The sequence below is a fragment of the Anguilla anguilla genome, chromosome 7 (genome assembly GCF_013347855.1).
Source record: "Anguilla anguilla isolate fAngAng1 chromosome 7, fAngAng1.pri, whole genome shotgun sequence".
Classification (NCBI taxonomy): Eukaryota; Metazoa; Chordata; class Actinopteri; order Anguilliformes; family Anguillidae; genus Anguilla; species Anguilla anguilla.
The window spans coordinates 43,518,459-43,538,920 of record NC_049207.1 but is presented as its reverse complement, the minus strand read 5'-3'; the positions used below and the strand labels follow the sequence as shown (position 1 = coordinate 43,538,920).

The window sequence follows — 20,462 nt, the reverse complement described above, 5'->3', positions numbered from 1 at the left end:
GTAACTTTACTTTTTGCGATTTTATTTTCTCCAAAATCAGGATTTTGCTATTGTAACTGTTTTAAGTTTGAACTCAAACACCCTCTTTGTAATAGTCACAGGGGAAAAGTATGTCATATCAGTTAAATACACTTTTTCTATTCAGAATCTGCATTTAAAAAGGTACAATATATGATCATTAAGTAATGAGCACTGATTTGACAAAATATCAAGAGACAACCACGTTTTTGTTAATTTATTGTAGATCATTGTCATTACGTCATAATGGAAAAACAATAACAACTGCAATAAAAATGCTTATTAGAACGATAACTCACAGATCTAACAATAACACTCTGGTCTCACATTTCCAGAGATATAAACCTATTTTGCATTATAAAATCTACATGAAATCAACTGATTCCAGCAAAATGAATAACGAAAACATAAAAAATAGGCTCTACTATATTTACGTATTTTACACCAGTTATCAAATATCTAGGCATGGTTAACATTATTTCAGCATTACAATGTTATCTGTTATGTAGGGTGAACAATATTCAGTTTCAGTTGGTTTATGAATACGACTACATGGCTGTCTGGCTGGTGGATTGATGAGATGCCTCTAAGAAGTAACAAACGCCAGGAACATCTGAGGGAAAATTTGGTGGAAGATCCTGTCTGGTCCTGGGTATGAAGATGAAGTCAGGGCTGTCCTTCAAAAGTCTGAAAACAAAAAGCCAGCTGTTTATACTGCTACATTAGTTTGGCCTAGTCGAGCTTTTGAACTTCTTAAAATTAATATCAGCAACCTCAGATGAGAAGAAAAATAACACAAAATATTTGAGTAAATCTAGAACTAAACTGAGGGGAGGCAATTCTTTAGACAATTCAATTTCCATTGCAGAGTTCCTTTGTGCTACATTGCTTTACCACAACTTTACCTGTGTGTTGTCGGGCTAATGTTGATTCTCCCGGGGAGGCTACAGGATTCAAACTTGTTCGCCAATGTGACGTTGTTGCCGAAAAGACAGTATCGAGGCATTTTTACGCCGACGACACCGGCAAGAACCGACCCGGAATGGAGACCAATTCGCATCTGAAACCAAGGCATTTATTTTTGAGCAGAATTAAAAATAAAACGCACATTACAACACCAGAGAGAGATACTTTCATACATGCAACTGATTGATACGCAGGGTTGGGTATCCTTTAGATTTTATCGATTCTGCTTATCGAAACCGGTTCTTATTGAATCCTGGCTTCAATTCTTGTCACATTTTTTGAGTACAAAAAGAAACCAAAAGTGTGTTGTGCACAAAACTAGCTTTTTTTCAACAGGTTTAAGCTGCCATAACATTTGGTAAAGAAGTAACATAAAATAAGTATATAAAATAGAGACATAAAATCTAAAATCAAAAAGTTTTTGGCTTTGTAATTTGTACAGCCCATGCAACAAAGTTTCAGCATTTTCATAATCCTTTTTTTATAATCCCCTGACTGCTATAACACTAACTATATGGAGTGCAACAGATTGTTTTCCCTCATCGTGGGAGTGTGGCCTATTACAGCCGTGTTGATGCCTACGTATTATGTAACCAGTGACATTTTATCCAGGCAGTTGATTAAAATTCTTTGCATTTCACTCACTGCGAATGCCTCTGAAGGTACATTTTCATGATTCCACGAGCGGAATGGGAACGCACATTTCTTAATTCCCGGTTCGAATTCCCGGTTCTTGGAAATTTGGAACTGACGTTCGATACCCAACCCTACTGGTATGAGCGTGTTAACAGGAGAACAGCAATAATTTTGCTTTCGTATTGATTTAAAAAATAAGTATGTACAATGCAATAGAAAAACTAAATATACATATAGGGAAATGTAAATATAAATAAAAAACGGGAATCATATTGCATTCTTTATTCTGTTAAAAAACCCTCTTTTTCAACGGTCTACACCCTGAGGGCCCTCGAAGGTACTGTAAGCGGTCTGCAGGCCAGCTGACATAATAATAATCATAATAATAATACACTATGCACATCAGGTTGTTAATTTAAATGTGTTCTTGTTTTTGTTCACTGCTGAGCATTACTTGTGCCCGTTTTGTGGTTGTGAGAAGTAAACTAACTTTAAAATTTTAAACAGTTTTTTCTCACGCCATTTATATTTTGACCACTTGCAAAGCAGTTCATCTGGTGCAAACTGGCTTATTTTTCAAACAAGGGAAAGGGCAGACTATCTGATTCGACATACTGCCGTCACACCATCCCCACACCGCCATGTAACAACGTCAACATGGAAAATCTTTTTACAATAGCGCTACACTATCTGCGCTGCAACAATAACAAAATGGAATTTCAAAACATGGCCACCATGTGGGCGTGCTACTCTGCGTTATGAGCAACCATTGAAAATATGATCAACATTAAAACAGCGGACGCTTCCTTTATGAATAAAACATGTCCGCATGCTGCACAGTTTTGTACTTGAAAACAGTGTGTATTTATGGACAGTTCCATGCAGTGGCTCTCGGTACCTCACCTTAATGACCTCACCAGCTGGCGTCATGACCTCGTTTGACAGTTCCATCATCTTCAGAGCCATGAGCGCTATCTGAACAGCATGCGTACAGCTCTCTTTGTGCAAGCCACCAGCCACACAGTAAGCGTCTCCTATTGTCTCTACCTGAAAGTCAACAAGAGATTTAGAACACTCAGCAGGTCTGCCTACTCCAAAATTTCTAGTGCAAACAAATGTCAAACTGACGTGAATTCAGCCAGAGGGGAAAAAATAACAGTTCTTTCAAAAGGTAAAATAACATGTGTAATAGAAGCCATAAGCACAGTAAAAGCACATGACAAGTTAAAAGGATGAATGGTCTCCAATATATACACACAGTAAAACTGAAACTCCTGTCAGACTGTACTGCTATTTTTGAGTATTAGAAAATCTTTCTAATACTGTGTACTAGAAATCATCTTGTTTTAGTCTGCTGCTAATGATGGACTGTTTGGCCAAATAATAAAGTGGATTGCTCCAGCAAGGACAATTAAACAGTTTTTTCCCTCCTAGAGATGATTTCTCTGTTCTGAGTAGTGAGTTTGGACTCCACATAATTACTGGAAATTGGGCCAGAAAAAAGAAATCATTCCTCTAATTTAAAATGGAAATTGTTCTTGTAAAGGAAATCAGGGAATTAATTTTATCTTTTCACTTTTTTTTTTCACTTCATCATTTTTGATGAACACAGTTTTGAACTGAACCCAGACATTTAGAAAATATGAAAATCATAAAAATATTAAATACATCAATAAAAATAAGTTCCTTATTTAATGATAAAATTATGTATCATATTTATGCCTTAAAAATAAACAGCTTGTCTCCACATTTGCATAAGTGAATAATGAGAGGTTTCATGAACCACAAAGAGGGTGGCGCTATCAGATATTATGAGCGAGTTGCTTGATTTTAACCAAGCATAGAGTACGATCTTTTGACTAGTCTGTTCCTAAAAGCAGATTCACATAAACAAGCAACTAGCAGCTTGGAGGACTACTAGTCCCTGAATATTACTCCATTGGGTTCATGGAGCCTCATTCTTTCCTGGTCTTGTGTGTTAAAACTAGTGCCGGACAGTCTGGCTCACAGCACCTTGTATATGTCCAGCTCTCCGCACTGGTGGTCGAACCGAGTGTAGAGCTCGTTCAGCATGGCGACCACCTGCATGGGGGTGCACCGGGAGCAGATGGCCGTGAAGCCCACGATGTCCGAGAACAGCACGGTCACGCTGTCGAACTTCTTGGCCCGGACGTGCTGTCCCTGCCACAGCTGCCGCGCCACCTCTCCGGGGAATATGGTGAAGAGCAGGTCCACGGTCTTCCTCTTCTCCTCCTCCAGGGCCTGGTGGGCCTGCTCCAGGGCGGCCTTGGCCTTGCCCAGCCTCTTCTTCAGCCCATCCTGGGCCTTGGCCTGCTCGCCCACCAGGACCACGTCCCGCAGGGCGTTGTGGATGGGTATGTCAGAGAGGTACAGGCCCCGCCCGATGAGCTCGTCCAGTTTGTCCACGCACGGGGAGCCCAGAAACAGGATATGGTGGGACTCTGTCATGAAAATCATTTGTCCCTTCAGTTCCATCAGCTTGAATGGAAACAAGTACAAGGGGAAAATTATCAGTAGAATCTTCTTGCCATTAATTTTCTGTTTAATAATTCCCACATATAATAGAATCCATAGCATCACTTCACAGGATATAGAAAACACTGTTGTGTAAAGTATGCACAATGAGCACAGGAAAGGGTTGTCTTGTTCTCCTTGAAACTCATGCATAATGTTTCAAGTTGTGGGATTCCTGGGTGTAATTCTGGTTCGGGTGTTCCCTGAACACTTGTAGAGACTTACTATCTCTTTCTAAGATCCTAAAACCTTTTATACTCAACACAGTTTTGGCACTATACCCACAACAGAAAATGCAGGCTTTGATTGGAAGCTCCTCTCTAAGTAGGCTGTAGGCTACATCAGTGGTGACAATTTAAAGGTTGAAAGTAGCATTTTATCCTTAAGGCCCATCTTCAATCAGAACTTGTTAGGAGTGGATCTTTCAGACAAAAATCAATAAATAAATATGGTATAGTAAACAGTACTTGTGAAAAATGTAAGTCCAAATGGTACAACAACATATGCTTTATAAGAGATAAGAGTTGATTTCACACTGAATATTTTGCTGAGTAGAACCCATACAAAAAGCACCTTACCTTTGTTGTGCAGTCAGCAGGGGTGGCTCTGTCTTTTATCCTTAGAAAAAACTGAGTGTTCAGCATCGTCAAAATGCCCTGGAAGGTGCCGCTGACCACAGGAGCCACAATAATAAAATGCTCATGGAAAACGGGCCTCCTTTGGACGTCTTTACGACCCAGCCTTCGCTTCAGACCGTCTCCGATCTGCAACAGGCTCATGTCCTGGTCCAACAGGATGTGGAACGGGAACGTCTGGCAGAACAGCGCCTTTGGAATGTCCACCGAGGAGTGTGTCTTCAGAGGGCTAGGGCTGAGAAGCTTGGTGTGCTTCACCATCACGGAGTAGAGCAGGTGAGGCTGGCTGTGCTCCTCGGAAGCGCTCTCTCCACAGGCCAACTGATTCATTGCCACCTCCACCTCAGTCTGATAGAGCACGCTGGCAGCGGCTGTGATTACCCCCGGGAAGAAGAGTTCGGTCGTTTTGTGAGGATTGAAGTAGTACACGGTCAAGAACCCCGGGTCTTTGTCCAGGCAGAGCACCGATGCCTCCTTTCCACAGGCCGTGCCACCCGAAGCCTGCATCGGGCTCTGTTTCAAAAGGATGTTGAAACTGTTCAGGAAGTCATGGAGGGCGCCCCCGACCACTTCCAAAATGTGCCCGTCCTCTTCATAACATGTTCCAAAAACCTCAACCCCAAGGCAGACTCTCAAAGTGTCCATCGGTATACCTGAAATACGTAAAAACACAGAAAGTACTGATTTACTTGATGAGTGACTGAAATAAATATTGTAAACACACTGCACTTTCACCAAATTTCAAATTTCGGCAACAACAACTGTTGCAGTGATCGTTTTTAATTGTTTACTGTGCTATAGATGCATTTCACTTTACCTGATTTCACAGAGTAATTTTTCATGGTCTCTATGAATATATCTGCATCTCCATAGTTCCTGAAGACATACTGGTAAACTTCAGAATAAAGTGCAGAAGAACTGCGGAGAGAGACATGAAGTCATGCTTCACTACTGTTCACAACGCAAGATACAAGCACATTTCCACTTTATAAATGAACGATTGTTATTTGGTAATTTCCCACTTTACAAGAAACTATAATCCTACCGATTAATAATTACTTTACAAAGACCACAAAGTTTAATGTATAGTCTGCAAATGGACAAATCATGATTTCATACTTTAAAGGACCTTTGAGGATGAGAAGTGTAATATGTATATATATATATATATATATATATATATATATATATATATATATATATAGTGTATAGCTATAATACCAAACCAGTCCATCATATCATAGAATTTCTGCAGAAAAGCAGTAAGAATAGTAACTGTTTATTCTCCAATTATTTTGGTCTGATGATGGCTGATGATGATGGTTGCAGAAATGCTAACATGAGACACATCCATCACAATAGACTGACCCCCTTTTTTCAGCTCGAGACTACACTTCTATTGATGACGTTGGAATGTTTCATTTTGGTCGGTTGGTCCCAAGGAATAGTGTTATAACGGCATGTAAAAAAGCCACTTAGAAGCAGTTCCATGTTTAAGCATTGTAACGAATTGTTGACATTATGCATGACATTACATAACATATTACAATTTCACTCTTACCATATCATGTCTAGTTTGTGTTTTTTCACCATTCTCAGGAAAGCATTATGCAGCCTCTGAAACTGTGGATTGCAATATATATATATATATATATATATATATATATATATATCAATAAAATAAAAAACACAAAATTAGTCATTTGGACAATCAAGGGTTATATACCATATATGAAACATAGGCTACTACAAAACAAAGTGCGCAGTAAACCTTAACCTTAAAAGGGTATTCACGCTAAACTAAATCGCTTATAACACACAGAGTTGCACATCACCATTTTTGGAAGAGACCAGGCAGTCAAACCATTCTAACTGATGCGGAAAGAAGCTGCACTTAATTTAGATTTTATCTCACTATAATAACGGTTATTAGGCTAGTGCAAACCACTGTGCGACTGATTATTTCCGAATTCACGTGAAATACATTTACCTCTGGACATGCTAGTTTGCGGATGCTGTCTCCTAACGTATGCAGATTCACTTTGGTTCTACTTGTCTTCCGCTGAGGTAGGATCCCAGGCACAGTTCCACAGACCTCTTTGGAAACTGGCAGCAAGTCCCCCGAACCCTTCAGTGCGCAATCCTCAGAATTACCGGGTTCTGTGTTTTGTGTTCCAATAGAGAATGGGCACTCTCCAGTGATTTTCAGTTCTTTCAGTTTTGCACAAAACATCCTGAGCGGTCGATGTGGTTTTACACCTTCTGAAATACAAGCGTCTACACTTCCAGTCAGGAACTCTTATTTCGTGCGCGTCAATATGCATTCCCACGTTTTGATGTTCCCAGTAAATTCGTCGGAAAACGCATGGGTAACATCATCGCGTAAAGCACCTGTCCTACATCACACTCGTGTATTTAAAATGTCTACATCTCCGACAGCCCGTGTCCGAATAAAATATTAATAGTAACTTCGAAGGCAAGTGTAGGGTAGCAAGCAGTTGTTTGAGCCAATCACGTGTGACACAATATGCCTGACCTGTCCAATCAGTGAACGAGCTAGCCGGGTTTTGGAAAAAATACATTTCACAGGATTCATTAGGAACGAAGTGGAGCCCCAAGGTAACTAATGAATTTTAGCCTATCACGGTGGATCTTTGAGGTACGATCCAGTTAATTTATCTTAAAAAGATACTATTATTTATAAACATAATTAATGTTGATAAGCAAACGCGATTTAGAAGCAAATCACTTCGATATAATTATGCATTTTTAAATGTACTATTTGTTGCATGCAGACTTGACAAAAATACTTTTGATAAATGGTGTTGTGCTAAAATAACGCACTAAGATTGCATTTACTGTTAGTCAGTTTTCTTGTAAGTGGCTAGTATATTCCTCAAGATTGATTGCAGGTGTTCCCAAACTGTCACCTTCCTTAGACCATCACCATTTTCTGTCTTTCTGCAGCTCCTATCATAATCTATCAAAATAATCTATCAAAATTGTAGTTGCAACACGAAAAGGTACTGGACAGAGTGGCTTTCTAAGATAACTGAAAATCCAGATGACCCTGAGCAAGTTGAGGCATCTTTGAAGATGACAATGCCCTATCCACAAAGAATAAATATTTGCTGGTTCCAGGAGCATGAAACACTTGAGAGAACACTTCCACGTCCATCAGTAACAGTGTGACATACTGTAAGAAGTGTGAAAATGAAATTTAGTTATACTACTCTGCAGACTCCATTGTACCACCTCCATTGTTTTTTGTGACGAGACTCCATCTTGAAATCCATGTTGAACATTCTGGATATAACAGAGCATCACGTAGCACAGCAGACAACAGAGACAGAATCCAGATCATCCAAGAGTAATCTTGATCTAATGAAGGCTGTATTATTTTGTGTGCCAAAGTGTAGTGCCTATTTAGCTGTGAGTAAACTAGAGCCACTTATCACCTGCCTCGCAAAGTGCTATGTAAAATAACATCTCCTTGAAACCACCGCTGCATACTCAGCAAGGAGTCTGGTGTTCTACAGTATGTGAATTATAATGAGGCTTTGCTTTCATTGTCTAAAGCATGACACATATTTGGCCACTGGCATCTCAATGGCCTCCTTCCTTTTCTACTCTTTCTAGAGTTTTCACCCCTTTTGCTGATCTGTGTTGTGTGAGAATAATAATAATAATAATAATAATAATAATAATAATAATAATTTTAAAAAAAACATAAAATGTATAAAAAGTCTGACTAATGAAAAATAGAACTCAAAATCACAAAAAATCCCAATATGGATAACGTTGTGATGGAAAGTATAGAAGACTGGTGTCAGGGAATCCGACATTTTAGGAGCCACTATACAATTCCTGATGTCTCATACATGTTCTAACTGCATTAAATTTTGTTTTACCATGTGGAAAAAGAGCTTAGCCGTCTGAATATACTCTGAAATATAGGATAACTACTTCAGCATATTCTGGAGCAATTTTACACGGGGGCATCCTTCAAATTCAGTGCCTTTCTTTATTTTCCCATGATTCGTATATTCTTTATATTCAAATTCAGTCACAGCATACTTCTCTGTTGTCAACCACACATGTAGCCAACTACAGGCAATGGACTAGCTGATTGAAATTCGCCATGAATGAAATCACTCGCAAATTTCATACAAATACATAAGGCAAGGAACAGCCATTTATGATCATTCTGTCATGTGCTGTGAACTTGTTGTGCATGCTGTGCATTCAATAACAGCTGAAGTTTACTGTATTCTGATCTCAGTCTCACTGAATGAGGCCAATTACCGTGTTGCACAACAAGGTGTTTCTCCAAATGATGGTCATACAACAAAAATCCTAAACTCCACCGGAACCTGGACTGTCTAAATTTGCAGCCTGTCTTGGATCTTCTATAAGGAATGTCTTTAGGCAATTTTTTTTATCTTTATGTACAAAGGACATTGCAGGTAGGTGCTTGTCACTAGGCAAATGGGAAGGGTTGCTGTGAGAACATGAGGAGACAGATATTGGCCTACATGGCAGTTAATGAAGTGACAGGGTTGAAAAAAGATAAAGTGCGCTGTCTGTTGGAGAACAAAAGCCTTAGGGGTTTAATTGCACGCGTGTTAAAATATTTTTTTTAAATGTTCAAGAACATCCATATCAGCCACCGGAGAGGCTGGTTTAAATATATTTGGAGACCAATTCCAATGAAAAAAAAATTAAATATTAAGAAAGGGATCACAGGGATTGTGTTGCTATGGCAACCGCACCGTAATCCGGAGTTAGTGTGCAATAAAAGTGAATGGGAAATAAGGCCGCGTAACATGGCGCTTGATGCATGCCGGGATATACGCCACGCTGCCGTGGTTTTAACCTCCTCGCCGTCTTGGAACCGCAGGAAGTAATTCGATCCATATTGGTCCCCGAGACCTCACGCTTTGAACTGATTAAGACTGCAGCAAAGCTTTTGGCCATAGGCGGCCCTTAAAATGAATAAATTATGAATTGACGTCGGTTATTACTTGGTTTAACAGTAACTTAACCTTTTTGCTTTATTGTCATGAACGGTAGTATCATTCTTCATAAAGCTTTTTAAAAAAAAAAATTATTTCAGCATCTGTAGGATTCAGTGTTATGTAAATAAGTAAATAAATAAATGATGCTTGTTTAATCTCTTGATTTAAAAGTTGCAGGCATTAGTGAAAATTAATGTTCAGATTGAATGGTGTACTGAAATTAAAACATGAAACAGAATCACTTTACTTGAACTCTTCAAAAATTGTGCTACATGCAAATGTGGAAAAAAGCTATGCAGTTGTAATATTTCTGTGAGGGACTGACAGTGTCTATCCATATAACCTCTTAAGCATTCATATTTCCATAATATGCCTCAGAACACACTGAGAGACACTGGGGTATTGCTGGTGTAATTGCGCTGTGGGGCTCTGTTCCATTTTTATAGGAACACTGCTTGCTCTCACGCAGCCAATTTTAAGATTGTTTTTATGTAACACAGAAACCTAATTTTAAGAAGAAAATCAATGCTCATTTGACAGACTCGAAGGGTAAAGTTGAAACCATGTCCCCTTCATCAATCAATGGCCTAAAATAACATCATTTCACTGCAGAGGACTGCAAAAGTCCGATGTCTGATTTGCTCATTTGGTAAAGGTCACACCAAGCCATGGACCACATCATTAATTAGAAATTCAAAACATTCCTGTGAGTTAAAACCTGGCCAAAGGCATTTTCAAATGTGCAGGTTGTTATGATGCCGCATCTGGACTAGGCAACCACATGCGGTCATGCTGCACACACACACACACACACACGCACACACACACACACACACACACACACAGAGTTAGATGAAAAAAGTATCGGGCAGTTGTGGCAAATGGGTTGTTTTTCCTCTACACTAATCAAATTTGTATCTCAAATCAAAAAATCAATTTCAAATCAGATGAGTCTGACAGACAACTATTTACAGTGAAAATTCCCATGCAGTCGATGTGACTGCATTGTTTTAGGTGCACACTCACACAAACCCTGCAATTCTGTAAGGGCAATACTGGGTTCTGCATATATATTTTACAGCAGCTCACAAATACATTGATATTTTCATACTTGAAGGCGTTCATACTACTCAACAAACATTGCTTCATACTTCATACTCTCAGCCAAAATGCAACCTTCCGAATCTGCATTCAAATGCAAAATTCTCCCCAGTGTTTTGTTCCAATCACCTGGATTTGCTCATTAGCACAACATTTCTGCCAGGAGGTAAAACTAATTAGTGAAATCAGCTGGCTGGGCTCATGGGTATAAGAAACACATGGCAGGACTTTTACTTTCTGACCTCTGAATATGTGTAGAGTTGGGAATAATTTTGAAGAGGCACTGTGTAGAAAATCTCCCAGAGCTGTTCCTGTTGCAGAGCTGTTCTCACTACACAAGTTTAAACAAAACAGGAGAGCTGTGGGTATACGGGCATTAATTTGGGCTCCCTACATGCACTTTAATCTTTGTGTTTTGGTGACTCTCAGTGACATTTTACGGAACCTATTGAGCCACAATTTAGTTTCAAGGACTATATTTACCTTAGCAGTCCATCTGCAAGACATCACACACAATTTTGTAGAAGGTAGGTAGAAGGGAATAATATCTACATAACTAAATATAACAAAAGGCCTGTTGTCAACAATCTGGCTGAGAAGAATCATTTCCAATGGGGAATGTACATATATGTCTATCTAAGCTGTTCTAACAGACAGAAAATATAGCTAAAATGTACCTTTCTGTTGAGTGCTGAGAAAAACCTAAAATTTGCTGCTGTGGAGGGCAGTATCATATTCAAAAAGAAGTTGATCACAAAACATTACTCTACGAAATGTCTCATAGACCTTATAAACCATGACTGCACATTATCAGTTAACTCTTCTGCTCTATCTCATAAGTTTCAAAAAAGATTGCAGAACCAAGGACATTCCAGAAAGAAAGATGTCTCCCATGTCTACACACATTTTTTTCCCTTTAATTCTGATTTCACCATTCAATGCTCATAAAATGGGTGTGAGTATTACCTGAACATAATAAATAGAGTTTATCATGAGCATTCAAGACCGTCCCTCGGGCTGGGACACCAATGCGTTTCATTTACTTCCTATAAGAACAACTTTTCACAGAATGGCTTCTTCCTTTAATACTCAGCTTCCTATCCTAACAGCAACACTTTGTTCTGAATACAAGAGCAAGACCACTCCGGACTACCCATGGCACACATATTTGGAAAACAATTATTAGATTATTAGAATATTATTTCAAGCAATATTCACAGGGATTTTTTATTTATTACGAGCTTTCATTATCACCTTGTGATTTGATCTCTGCAGAAGATTCTTGGTGCTGATATGTCTAAGGCATATTTGCACTGTGTTGCCAAAAGCTTTTGGAAAGCAGTTATAGTCATGGTCAGCAAAGATTTTGCACCAAATTCGCTGTTACTTTAGGCTGTTGTTGTTATTTATAGAACAGCCGGGTGGAATAATTAATGTAATCACGTAAATATATTATGTTTCTCATCCAGCAGGCTTTTCATATATTCTATTCAGATTCATAGATAATACGCCTGTTCACTGGGATCAACATGCAAATAGGAACCTGTGAATCTGGGACACACATTGCTTCCTAATGCATTCAACACGAGCTTTATATAAACAAATCATAGCATGAAAAAAGGCAGAACAACTAATGTGTTTGAAACCATTATTGCTTTTTGCAGCCTTGATATAAAGACCTTATGCAGCCTGTTTAATGATACAAACATAAAATTAACCTCTGCAGACATATTTGATACCAAACTCCCAATGAAGACATCACTGAAGTTTCCCCACTGCAATCATCTGTATAGATCATTAGTGTATATGTGAGACTTGTTGCTATGACACCAAGTTCAGAAGCCAGTCTGGTATCCAGAATTATGACTTGCTGCAGGATGTAATAAGACGGTCTTTCCTTTAATGCTCCTCAGACAGACAGTCAAAATGTCCAGCTTGCCTTGAAATTTTTTTATGGCCTTTAATCACAATGGCCTTTCTAGCCTCAGACACAGCCAGAGAATGGCACGGAACACAGAAGCTATTCTCACTCTTCCACAGAACATCTCCCCAATTATCCTGCTGTTTCTTTTATTAAGTTGACTTATTATTTCTTCTTATTCTTATTCCACATCAATTTTCTGTAAGCTGCTCCTCCTACAGCTTTTTTGCCAGACCTACCAAATTGGCCAGTAGCTTTGGGTAGTACAGGATTGCATTGCGTGTGCTTTTTGTGTCAGTAGATCAAATATTTTTGAGATATTTACAATGTTATATCAAAAAATTTCCCATTGACTACAATTTATGGAATATTCAGAATCTGTATTTCTATCAGTACTGCTACCATACTTGGCTTTTTCAAACAACTTAAAGTTTCTCCTCAAACTTTCCTTTCTTGTATTTTTTATTTTTATTTTTTATCTGCCAATTTCTGCAATCATGGATATTGATAACACAAGCTGCTCATCCAGAACCCTTCTGATTTCCAGACCACAATGTCAAATTCCAAGGATATAAGGCCTCCTATTATAAGGCTCTGGCGCATACACTGTGGTTGTTTTCCAAACTGTGTACTTGTGTTCTTTATTCTTGTGTTATTATTAGAACATGCCTCCAGGTACCCTTATAAGACCACACTTATTGAGTGTAAGAATGCTTAAAATCAGTTCAATTTGAAATGTACATCTACTTTGATGTCACTACTACGGTCCTCTAACACACTGACACTAAAGAAATCAGTAAATAAAATATAATTACACTCGAAATCCTTCTGCCTTCTGTCATTAATTTTCTTGGCTGAGTAAAACATTCTTATTTACCCTCAAATACAGAGCAGAAATGGCTTCTGGGAAGGGAAAACATGGGAAAGTCTGCTTTGAAGCGCACTTTGTTGTTTCATCTTCCCAAGAACATGAAGAGAACTGCCGGTAAAATCTCACATTCTTGCCTTGTTGCGTTCTTGAGTTTGGGAGGCACTTGATCACATGACCGTTTTTTCTTCTACACCTGCTATACACTCTAGGTAGAACATGAGAGTGGAACACAGCCTATGTGTGTATGTTACTGACACTTTAGTGTCCTTCACTGTTCCCCAGATACATCCCACATACTTCTCAATGTTTAAAAGACATTTTTTGAGTAATGAAAATGTTAAGAATAATGATGTTTTGGAGGAAGCTATAATGAATACAGAATTTTGAACTATCAACCATGCCACACACCCTGCGGAAAAAACATGACTGTTGAAGCTTGTGCATCTAATCAAATGCCAATCAAAGGAGAGGTGCGCTTCTTACTGATGGCAGCTGGTAGCCTGTGGGGATTTGCTAAACTGTTAGGAATATTGTTCTCACTGTTTCAGACTCTTGGTTATAGTCTGCTAATGGTATAGTTCAACATTGTGACATGTTACAATTCAGCCTGTGTTCATGGCAAGGAATTTTATTGCCTGAGCAAGGACAGAAACCATATATGAGAAAACAGCATGCTTTTCTCACGAAGCATTTCCGTGTCTGATAATGAAAACAATGTTTTTGTTCTTTCTTTCTTTCTTTCTTCTTAATTTTGCTTCTATTTCTTTCCACTCTTTCTGTCGTCCTTCTTTGTACATTACTGCCACTGTTTGGAAGTCTGCATCACATCTACATAAGAATAAGAAAATACAATTATTGTTACTTAATGCTGTTAAACATTGTGTTTTCACTTTATATTTACATTTGTTTGTGGCAAGCCTGTTACATACTATTCATTGGAAAAGCCAGAGTCAGCATGGTTATTTGAAGATGCAGCAAAGAATATATACAATGTGGAATATCATTGGATTGTTTTCTATTTGCACACCAACACCAGCACCAGATGTCAGGTTATTGCATTGATGCAGAGTATTGAATTGCATTGGTTATTAATCATACATAATGTATGCAGTCAAAATAGTTTCAGGGAAAAATATTTAAACTCTAAAAATTGAAACTGACATTCACATGTACAAGCATTCGTAATTGGTTTGGTGGCAGAGGAAAAGTCATTTGAGATTATTAAATTGTGCGGATGACTCACTGGATTCGTGAGTCAGGGGGAAACCTTTTTGGAGTGTTTGGAAAACAAAAGCGATCATCCACAGGGTAATAAACAAACAATTATACCAGTCACTGAAAATTGCTCTCACCACATGGTGAGGTGATTCTGGGAGAATGTGACAGTTTCTCAGCATGAATTGCTCCCGAGAATTAACATCCCACGTTGTGAATAACTGTACAACAATTTACAATCGTTTTCTCTGATTTCAAATGACTTCTGCCGTTCGTAAATTGTGATCTGCAATCTCATATTCACCATGGCTTTAAACGGCTTTATCCAAACGTGTGCCATTTTCATTGCAGCCCCGCATTTCTGTAAACCGCTGAGTGCACTCTCTGACCTTTATGTCTTATTAAGCAACAGCCTGTGGGATGAAATAACAGCTCTGACATTCAGCCAGCCAATATTTTGTTCCATGCACAGGAACCGTGTCTAATAGGGTTGTGAGCTGACAATAGCCTTGACCTGATCTCACCCAAACAAAAACCCTCGGATTTTGTTTTTGTGGTCTTCATATCCCGATTTCTTTGGTCTTATCAAACATTACAGAAAGTACACTTTGTTCAATACCACGTTAACACCAGGCAGAGTGTTCGTTCACACTTTGGAAGGGTAACGGGGGTTAAAAGAAAATTATGATTCGACTCGGAAACTATAACCATTCCACAGCGTGAAAGCAATGTCCACCGGTTGCTGAAATGAAGTGCGGGTCGAGTGTTAGTTCCGCTTTTGATTTTGATCGAAACTGAATTTGTCTCCCCGCACCAGTGTGCTTCACCCAGCATGAACCTCTGGCCAGACAAGATGGGGAGTTGACGAATCAACACTCATATGACATCATGGCTGAACGAGCGTGAAGGGTCAGCAGGACGGGTGGAACAGAAAAAAAAAATGAGATGGAACACGGCCCTGGAAAACAGGACTGCGTGTATTCTGCGGCTTCGCTTCATGTTGTGTTCCGTCATTTGTCAAAAGCAACCCTTCCAGTAGCAGTCTCTAAAAGTAGTGCTGGGAAGGAGCTTTTCCCCCCTGCTTCCATTCTTCTACAGACTAGCCAGATGAGACAGTAATGACACAGTTTCTTCACTTGTGATTTTTGACTAACAAACATGGTCATCGCTTAGCTCGGCTAATGAAATACAACAGCTTTCTATGATTGTGACCTTTACCTGTCAATTCTGAGAGCTTCATTGGGGCATTTAACACCGAGTAGAAAGAACCGAAGTAAAATAAATGGTCCAAAAAATCAGACATTAAAATTCCATTGTAAATTCTGGTGTAGCTGTTCAGTCACTAATGGGGTGAAAGTTTGTCAGTCTGTACCTTCAAGGAAATAGGGTTTGTATGTCATTTGCATGGTTGAAGTTGGTCACATTAAAGTAAGTTATAATAACAATAACAATAACAATAACAATAATAATAATAATAATAATGTGGTCAACCTCTATGGAAAGCTCATATTAACATTTCACTACTTTATATTTTCTCTCAGTGAAATGATTTCTACTTTAATGGATTGATATTTGGTTGTAGCTTAAGATTAATGAGTCCTTTCCTGATGAGGCTGTGTAAAGAGGTGGAAGTGTGATTCATGAATATTTGATATTTGGGCCTGTGTTTCATAACACAACAAACAGACCTCAGAACTTAAATAATACAGACGCTCAGCAGGATACTTCTACATGCTCAAGCTTTTAGACCTTTGTTGTTCCTCTTCTATATGCTAATCCAGTTCAAGGATAATTGAACTGTGGAGCAGGATTTAAATTTTAAAACAGCATCTAATGGGAAGTTAATGCCTGATGTGTTAAAAGAAGAATATCTACTGTAGCATAATAGGGTAGCATAAAATGTTACTGTATACAGCAGTACTCCATCTGCTTTGCTGAACCACAAAATGTTTACGGTGGTTCAATATCCAAGGGATTTTTTTCCATTTGAACTGTATAAATGTCATGCAGTGTAACTGTCCAAAGGTAAAATTTAAACAACAAAGACGCTCTGAACATGACACAAAATCTTTAAATAATTTGCTTTCGCATTATTTGTGAGAAGACAGAAAATATATGTACAAATTGTTTATTTGCTTGTCCTCCAGCCCCCTACGACCCTGACCAGGAGTAAGCAGGGAAGATAATGGATGGATGGATGGATGTATGGATAGATGGATTGATCATACATGCCAAGACACTGAATCTTCATTTCAGAGCTTTGTGAAGTCATTGCATACTTACTTGGGAGGAATCCACACAGGTAATGATACAGTATGATGTTTAGTTTTAACTATACTGGCTTAGCATGCTGATGGTCCACCACACATGCCTTAGATGCCCAGACACAAACAGGCATAGGTTCCTGTGTGATGGAGATTTGAGATGATTATAGCTTAACTGTGACCACGAGCAGAACTCCCTGCTGGCCCGGCCAGTGACTCGCGCCCTCACCCTGAACTCTGGAGCGATGTGTCCTTTTTCTGTCTCTTCTCCGCCCTGTTTAACAGACACATACAATGAGTGCATTCTCACATCTCAGACTCAGGGATATGCACGGAGCAAAAATACAGAAGGTCACTCCAAGGTCAGTTCCCTTCACTTAACCACTCAGAGAATGCTAACTATGTTTCTTTGCCATTTTTTTGGTCGTGTTAATTCTGGCTGGACAAGCAGAAGTGACACTAATAACTCCATGCTTCGCGCAATGAAGGGTCGGCCTTGTAATTTTTGTACAAATGCATAATTTGAGTAGGTGATTATTAAAATGTATGTGTTTTCCTGGGGACTGCCAAATGGCTTAAAATAATGCGGGCCTAAATAATGACTCACACTTCTGTCACGGGGAGCTGTAGTTATCATCTCAATGTTCTGTGAATGTGAGCACTAAGTATTTACCGTGCCAGCTCAATTGCCCATGTGGGAGTACGCATCTTCTTTATGTCTGTGCTCACATACTGTTGGCTCATTTGCAATACCCAAGGCATTGCGCTTCTGCGATTTCCCATGACAGCAGCTTTCAATTACCTTACATTCTCACACGTGTACTTATGCTACCTACGGCAATCCCTGTTGTCACGCTTAAACAATCAATGTCTTTCAATGGGGAGTAGCTGCTATGATATTTATAGGTACAAAATTTTGCCCTTGTCTATAAAAAAAAATATACCATAGAAGAAGCAATGCATATGGACCAGAGGGCAAGATATATATCAAAGTTTATTTCCCAGTATCTGTATCCACTGAAAGATGTTACCTCAGAGTTTTTGTCTTTATTTAGATCACTGAAAATAGGAAAAATTGGCCAAAATTATTTTCTCCAACTCTCTTGGCATTAAGTCTATCAATATATTACTTCTTCTTTTTCCCATGTTAATTTTAAATAGCTTTGACTTCATTTTAATCTCTGCATCACCAGCGATCCCTTGTAAACATACATATTTATAATATTACAGTGGCATTTATTTTGATAAAAAATAGGTTGAAATAAAACTGTTTAACCTTTGCTTTTGTTTCTGGTTTTAATTAGTTGATAGTCGAGGCCCAGTCACTTCCTTATCTTTCCCTATGGCCTTCTTCAAACAATAATGAGCAATTGATGAATAGCACAGCACTTAATTTAAAGTGGAAAACACTGACCTCTGGTGGTTATGCTGTATTTTAAAATAAGGACCTTCTATTAAAGAATATTTACTTTGCCACAAATAGGGAATGCAATCCAGAAAGCCAACTAAATATTCATATAACTTGGGTTAACATCTAGTTTACCACTTCTTGCATGTAGGCTGTGCTTACCAAGACTGGGAAGTTAAAATATTACCCCATTATATTGCACATTTTATATTATATGATACCATTTGATTTGAAGATTATATTGTCTTTTTACAGCAGATAGAAAGCAGATAGATTTCTGGATCATGCAGTTTGGTGCAGTTGCTTAATAAAATTTCAGTTTGTTCAAAATGTTCACTTCAGGAATGTTCAAATTGACTAGATGAGTCAATTAATTCTTCCTAGCTGTGATCAGGTGAGTTCACATTCACCATGTTAAGGAGTGATTTACCTTTACATGGTGAAGCTAGCTTATGGTAGTTCAAGTTAAAGGTAAGGTTCATGTAAATAATATTTATTAGCCTTTCACAAACTATTTACTCCATTTAGTCATTTTATTTTCTTTCAGAATGCATGACATCTTTAAGCCAGTTTGACAACAGCTGAAGATTCAGTGGGCTGCTTGGACAAAATGGACAGACATCTTTGCAGGGAGAAAGATCCACCATTGGTCCACCATATGGAGAAAATTATATGCCGTTAATATAAGTGTGAACAACTTTCGTATTTTGAGTATTTTTGAGGTAGCAATGAAAAAATAAACGCTTTCAATTATTCTCTGTGTGGGGTTTGAGTGACAAAGACTGACAGTTTGATTTTCCAGGCTAGTGATCATGGAGGATAGGGCAAAACAAAAGTACCAGCCATACTGTTTGATGAATGTTTCCTTTCTGTTTGGTTCAATGTGGAAAAGCTATAAGCTGTCCTCTGGTGAGCAGGAAATCATTATTCTTCATGCCTGCCTTTTACTCTCCAGACAGTAGCTGAAAAAGCAGTTACAGCATACGTGCGGCCATATAAAATTGTAAATATTAAAATATGAAACATTTTATTATTACATATCATGCATTAAGTATGTTCAAACACTTGTGTCATGCAGCACACAAGACCGAGGAATATATGGAATAAGATAAACATATAGATACATATGCATGCACACACACACACACACACACACAGACATATATTTATGTCACATTCTTACCTGGTATGTGCATTTATACCACAGATACAAAATAATCCAAATGGCAATGGCAGATGCAGCAGAAATGGCTTGTTGAGTGACTTTTAATGTGTCGTTTGTTCCTTTTTTCTGTTTGTTTGTTTTTTTTTGAGAATGGAAACACCTGAAAGTGGAACTGACTGATGAGAACACCTGATTCTAAAGCCTTCTGTCTGCTGCCAACATGGCACTTGTCAAACCTCAGAAAATCTGAGACGTGAACAACTACTCCTAGAATTTTGTAGGATTTAACAGTCTCCAGAAGAGGGTGCTGTTGCACTGTCCACAGCTACTTTAATTCCCGAAGAGCAGCATATTCATTTCCCGCTGATTTATAAATTGAGCAATAAGAGTCATCTCTCACTTGTCTAGTGTTAAGTGCCTGAATTGAATGCATAGAAGACTGGAACACCACTTAGAGCAACATAAAAATGCGAGGTAATGCATAGAACAGTGGAGAAGATGGACGTTGCCAAGTGAGAAAGAGGTGTTTGACATACATATGATTGAGGTTAATTGTTTTTTTGTTTTTTTTAATGAAAGGGCAACCTGTAGGTCATCATTGCTGGATGAATAAATTGCGGCTTTCAACAGCTCTTTGCACCATGATTCTGCTGTTAGAACACTAACCGGTTGCATTAATGCGTGAGGTGTTTTCCTGAATAGCATGTTA

General features: G+C 38.6%; 1 protein-coding gene and 1 long non-coding RNA gene across 2 annotated transcripts; both read right to left on the bottom strand.

Moving 5' to 3' along the window:
• Nucleotides 1-208: 208 nt before the first annotated feature.
• Nucleotides 209-7,291, bottom strand: LOC118231281 (guanylate cyclase soluble subunit alpha-1-like). Its single transcript, XM_035424952.1, has 8 exons — nt 6,781-7,291; nt 6,352-6,413; nt 5,608-5,708; nt 4,734-5,443; nt 3,634-4,119; nt 2,524-2,667; nt 924-1,078; nt 209-705 (listed from the first exon to the last, which is right to left on the bottom strand). The coding sequence occupies exons 1-8, from the start codon at nt 7,021-7,023 to the stop codon at nt 567-569; spliced, it is 2,040 nt and encodes a 679-aa protein (XP_035280843.1). The 5' UTR covers nt 7,024-7,291; the 3' UTR covers nt 209-566.
• An 11,821-nt stretch (nt 7,292-19,112) lies between these two features.
• Nucleotides 19,113-20,247, bottom strand: LOC118232482. The gene is made up of 3 exons (XR_004766314.1): nt 19,772-20,247; nt 19,428-19,550; nt 19,113-19,210 (listed from the first exon to the last, which is right to left on the bottom strand). It is a non-coding gene; the product is annotated as an uncharacterized LOC118232482 (long non-coding RNA).
• Nucleotides 20,248-20,462: the final 215 nt, after the last annotated feature.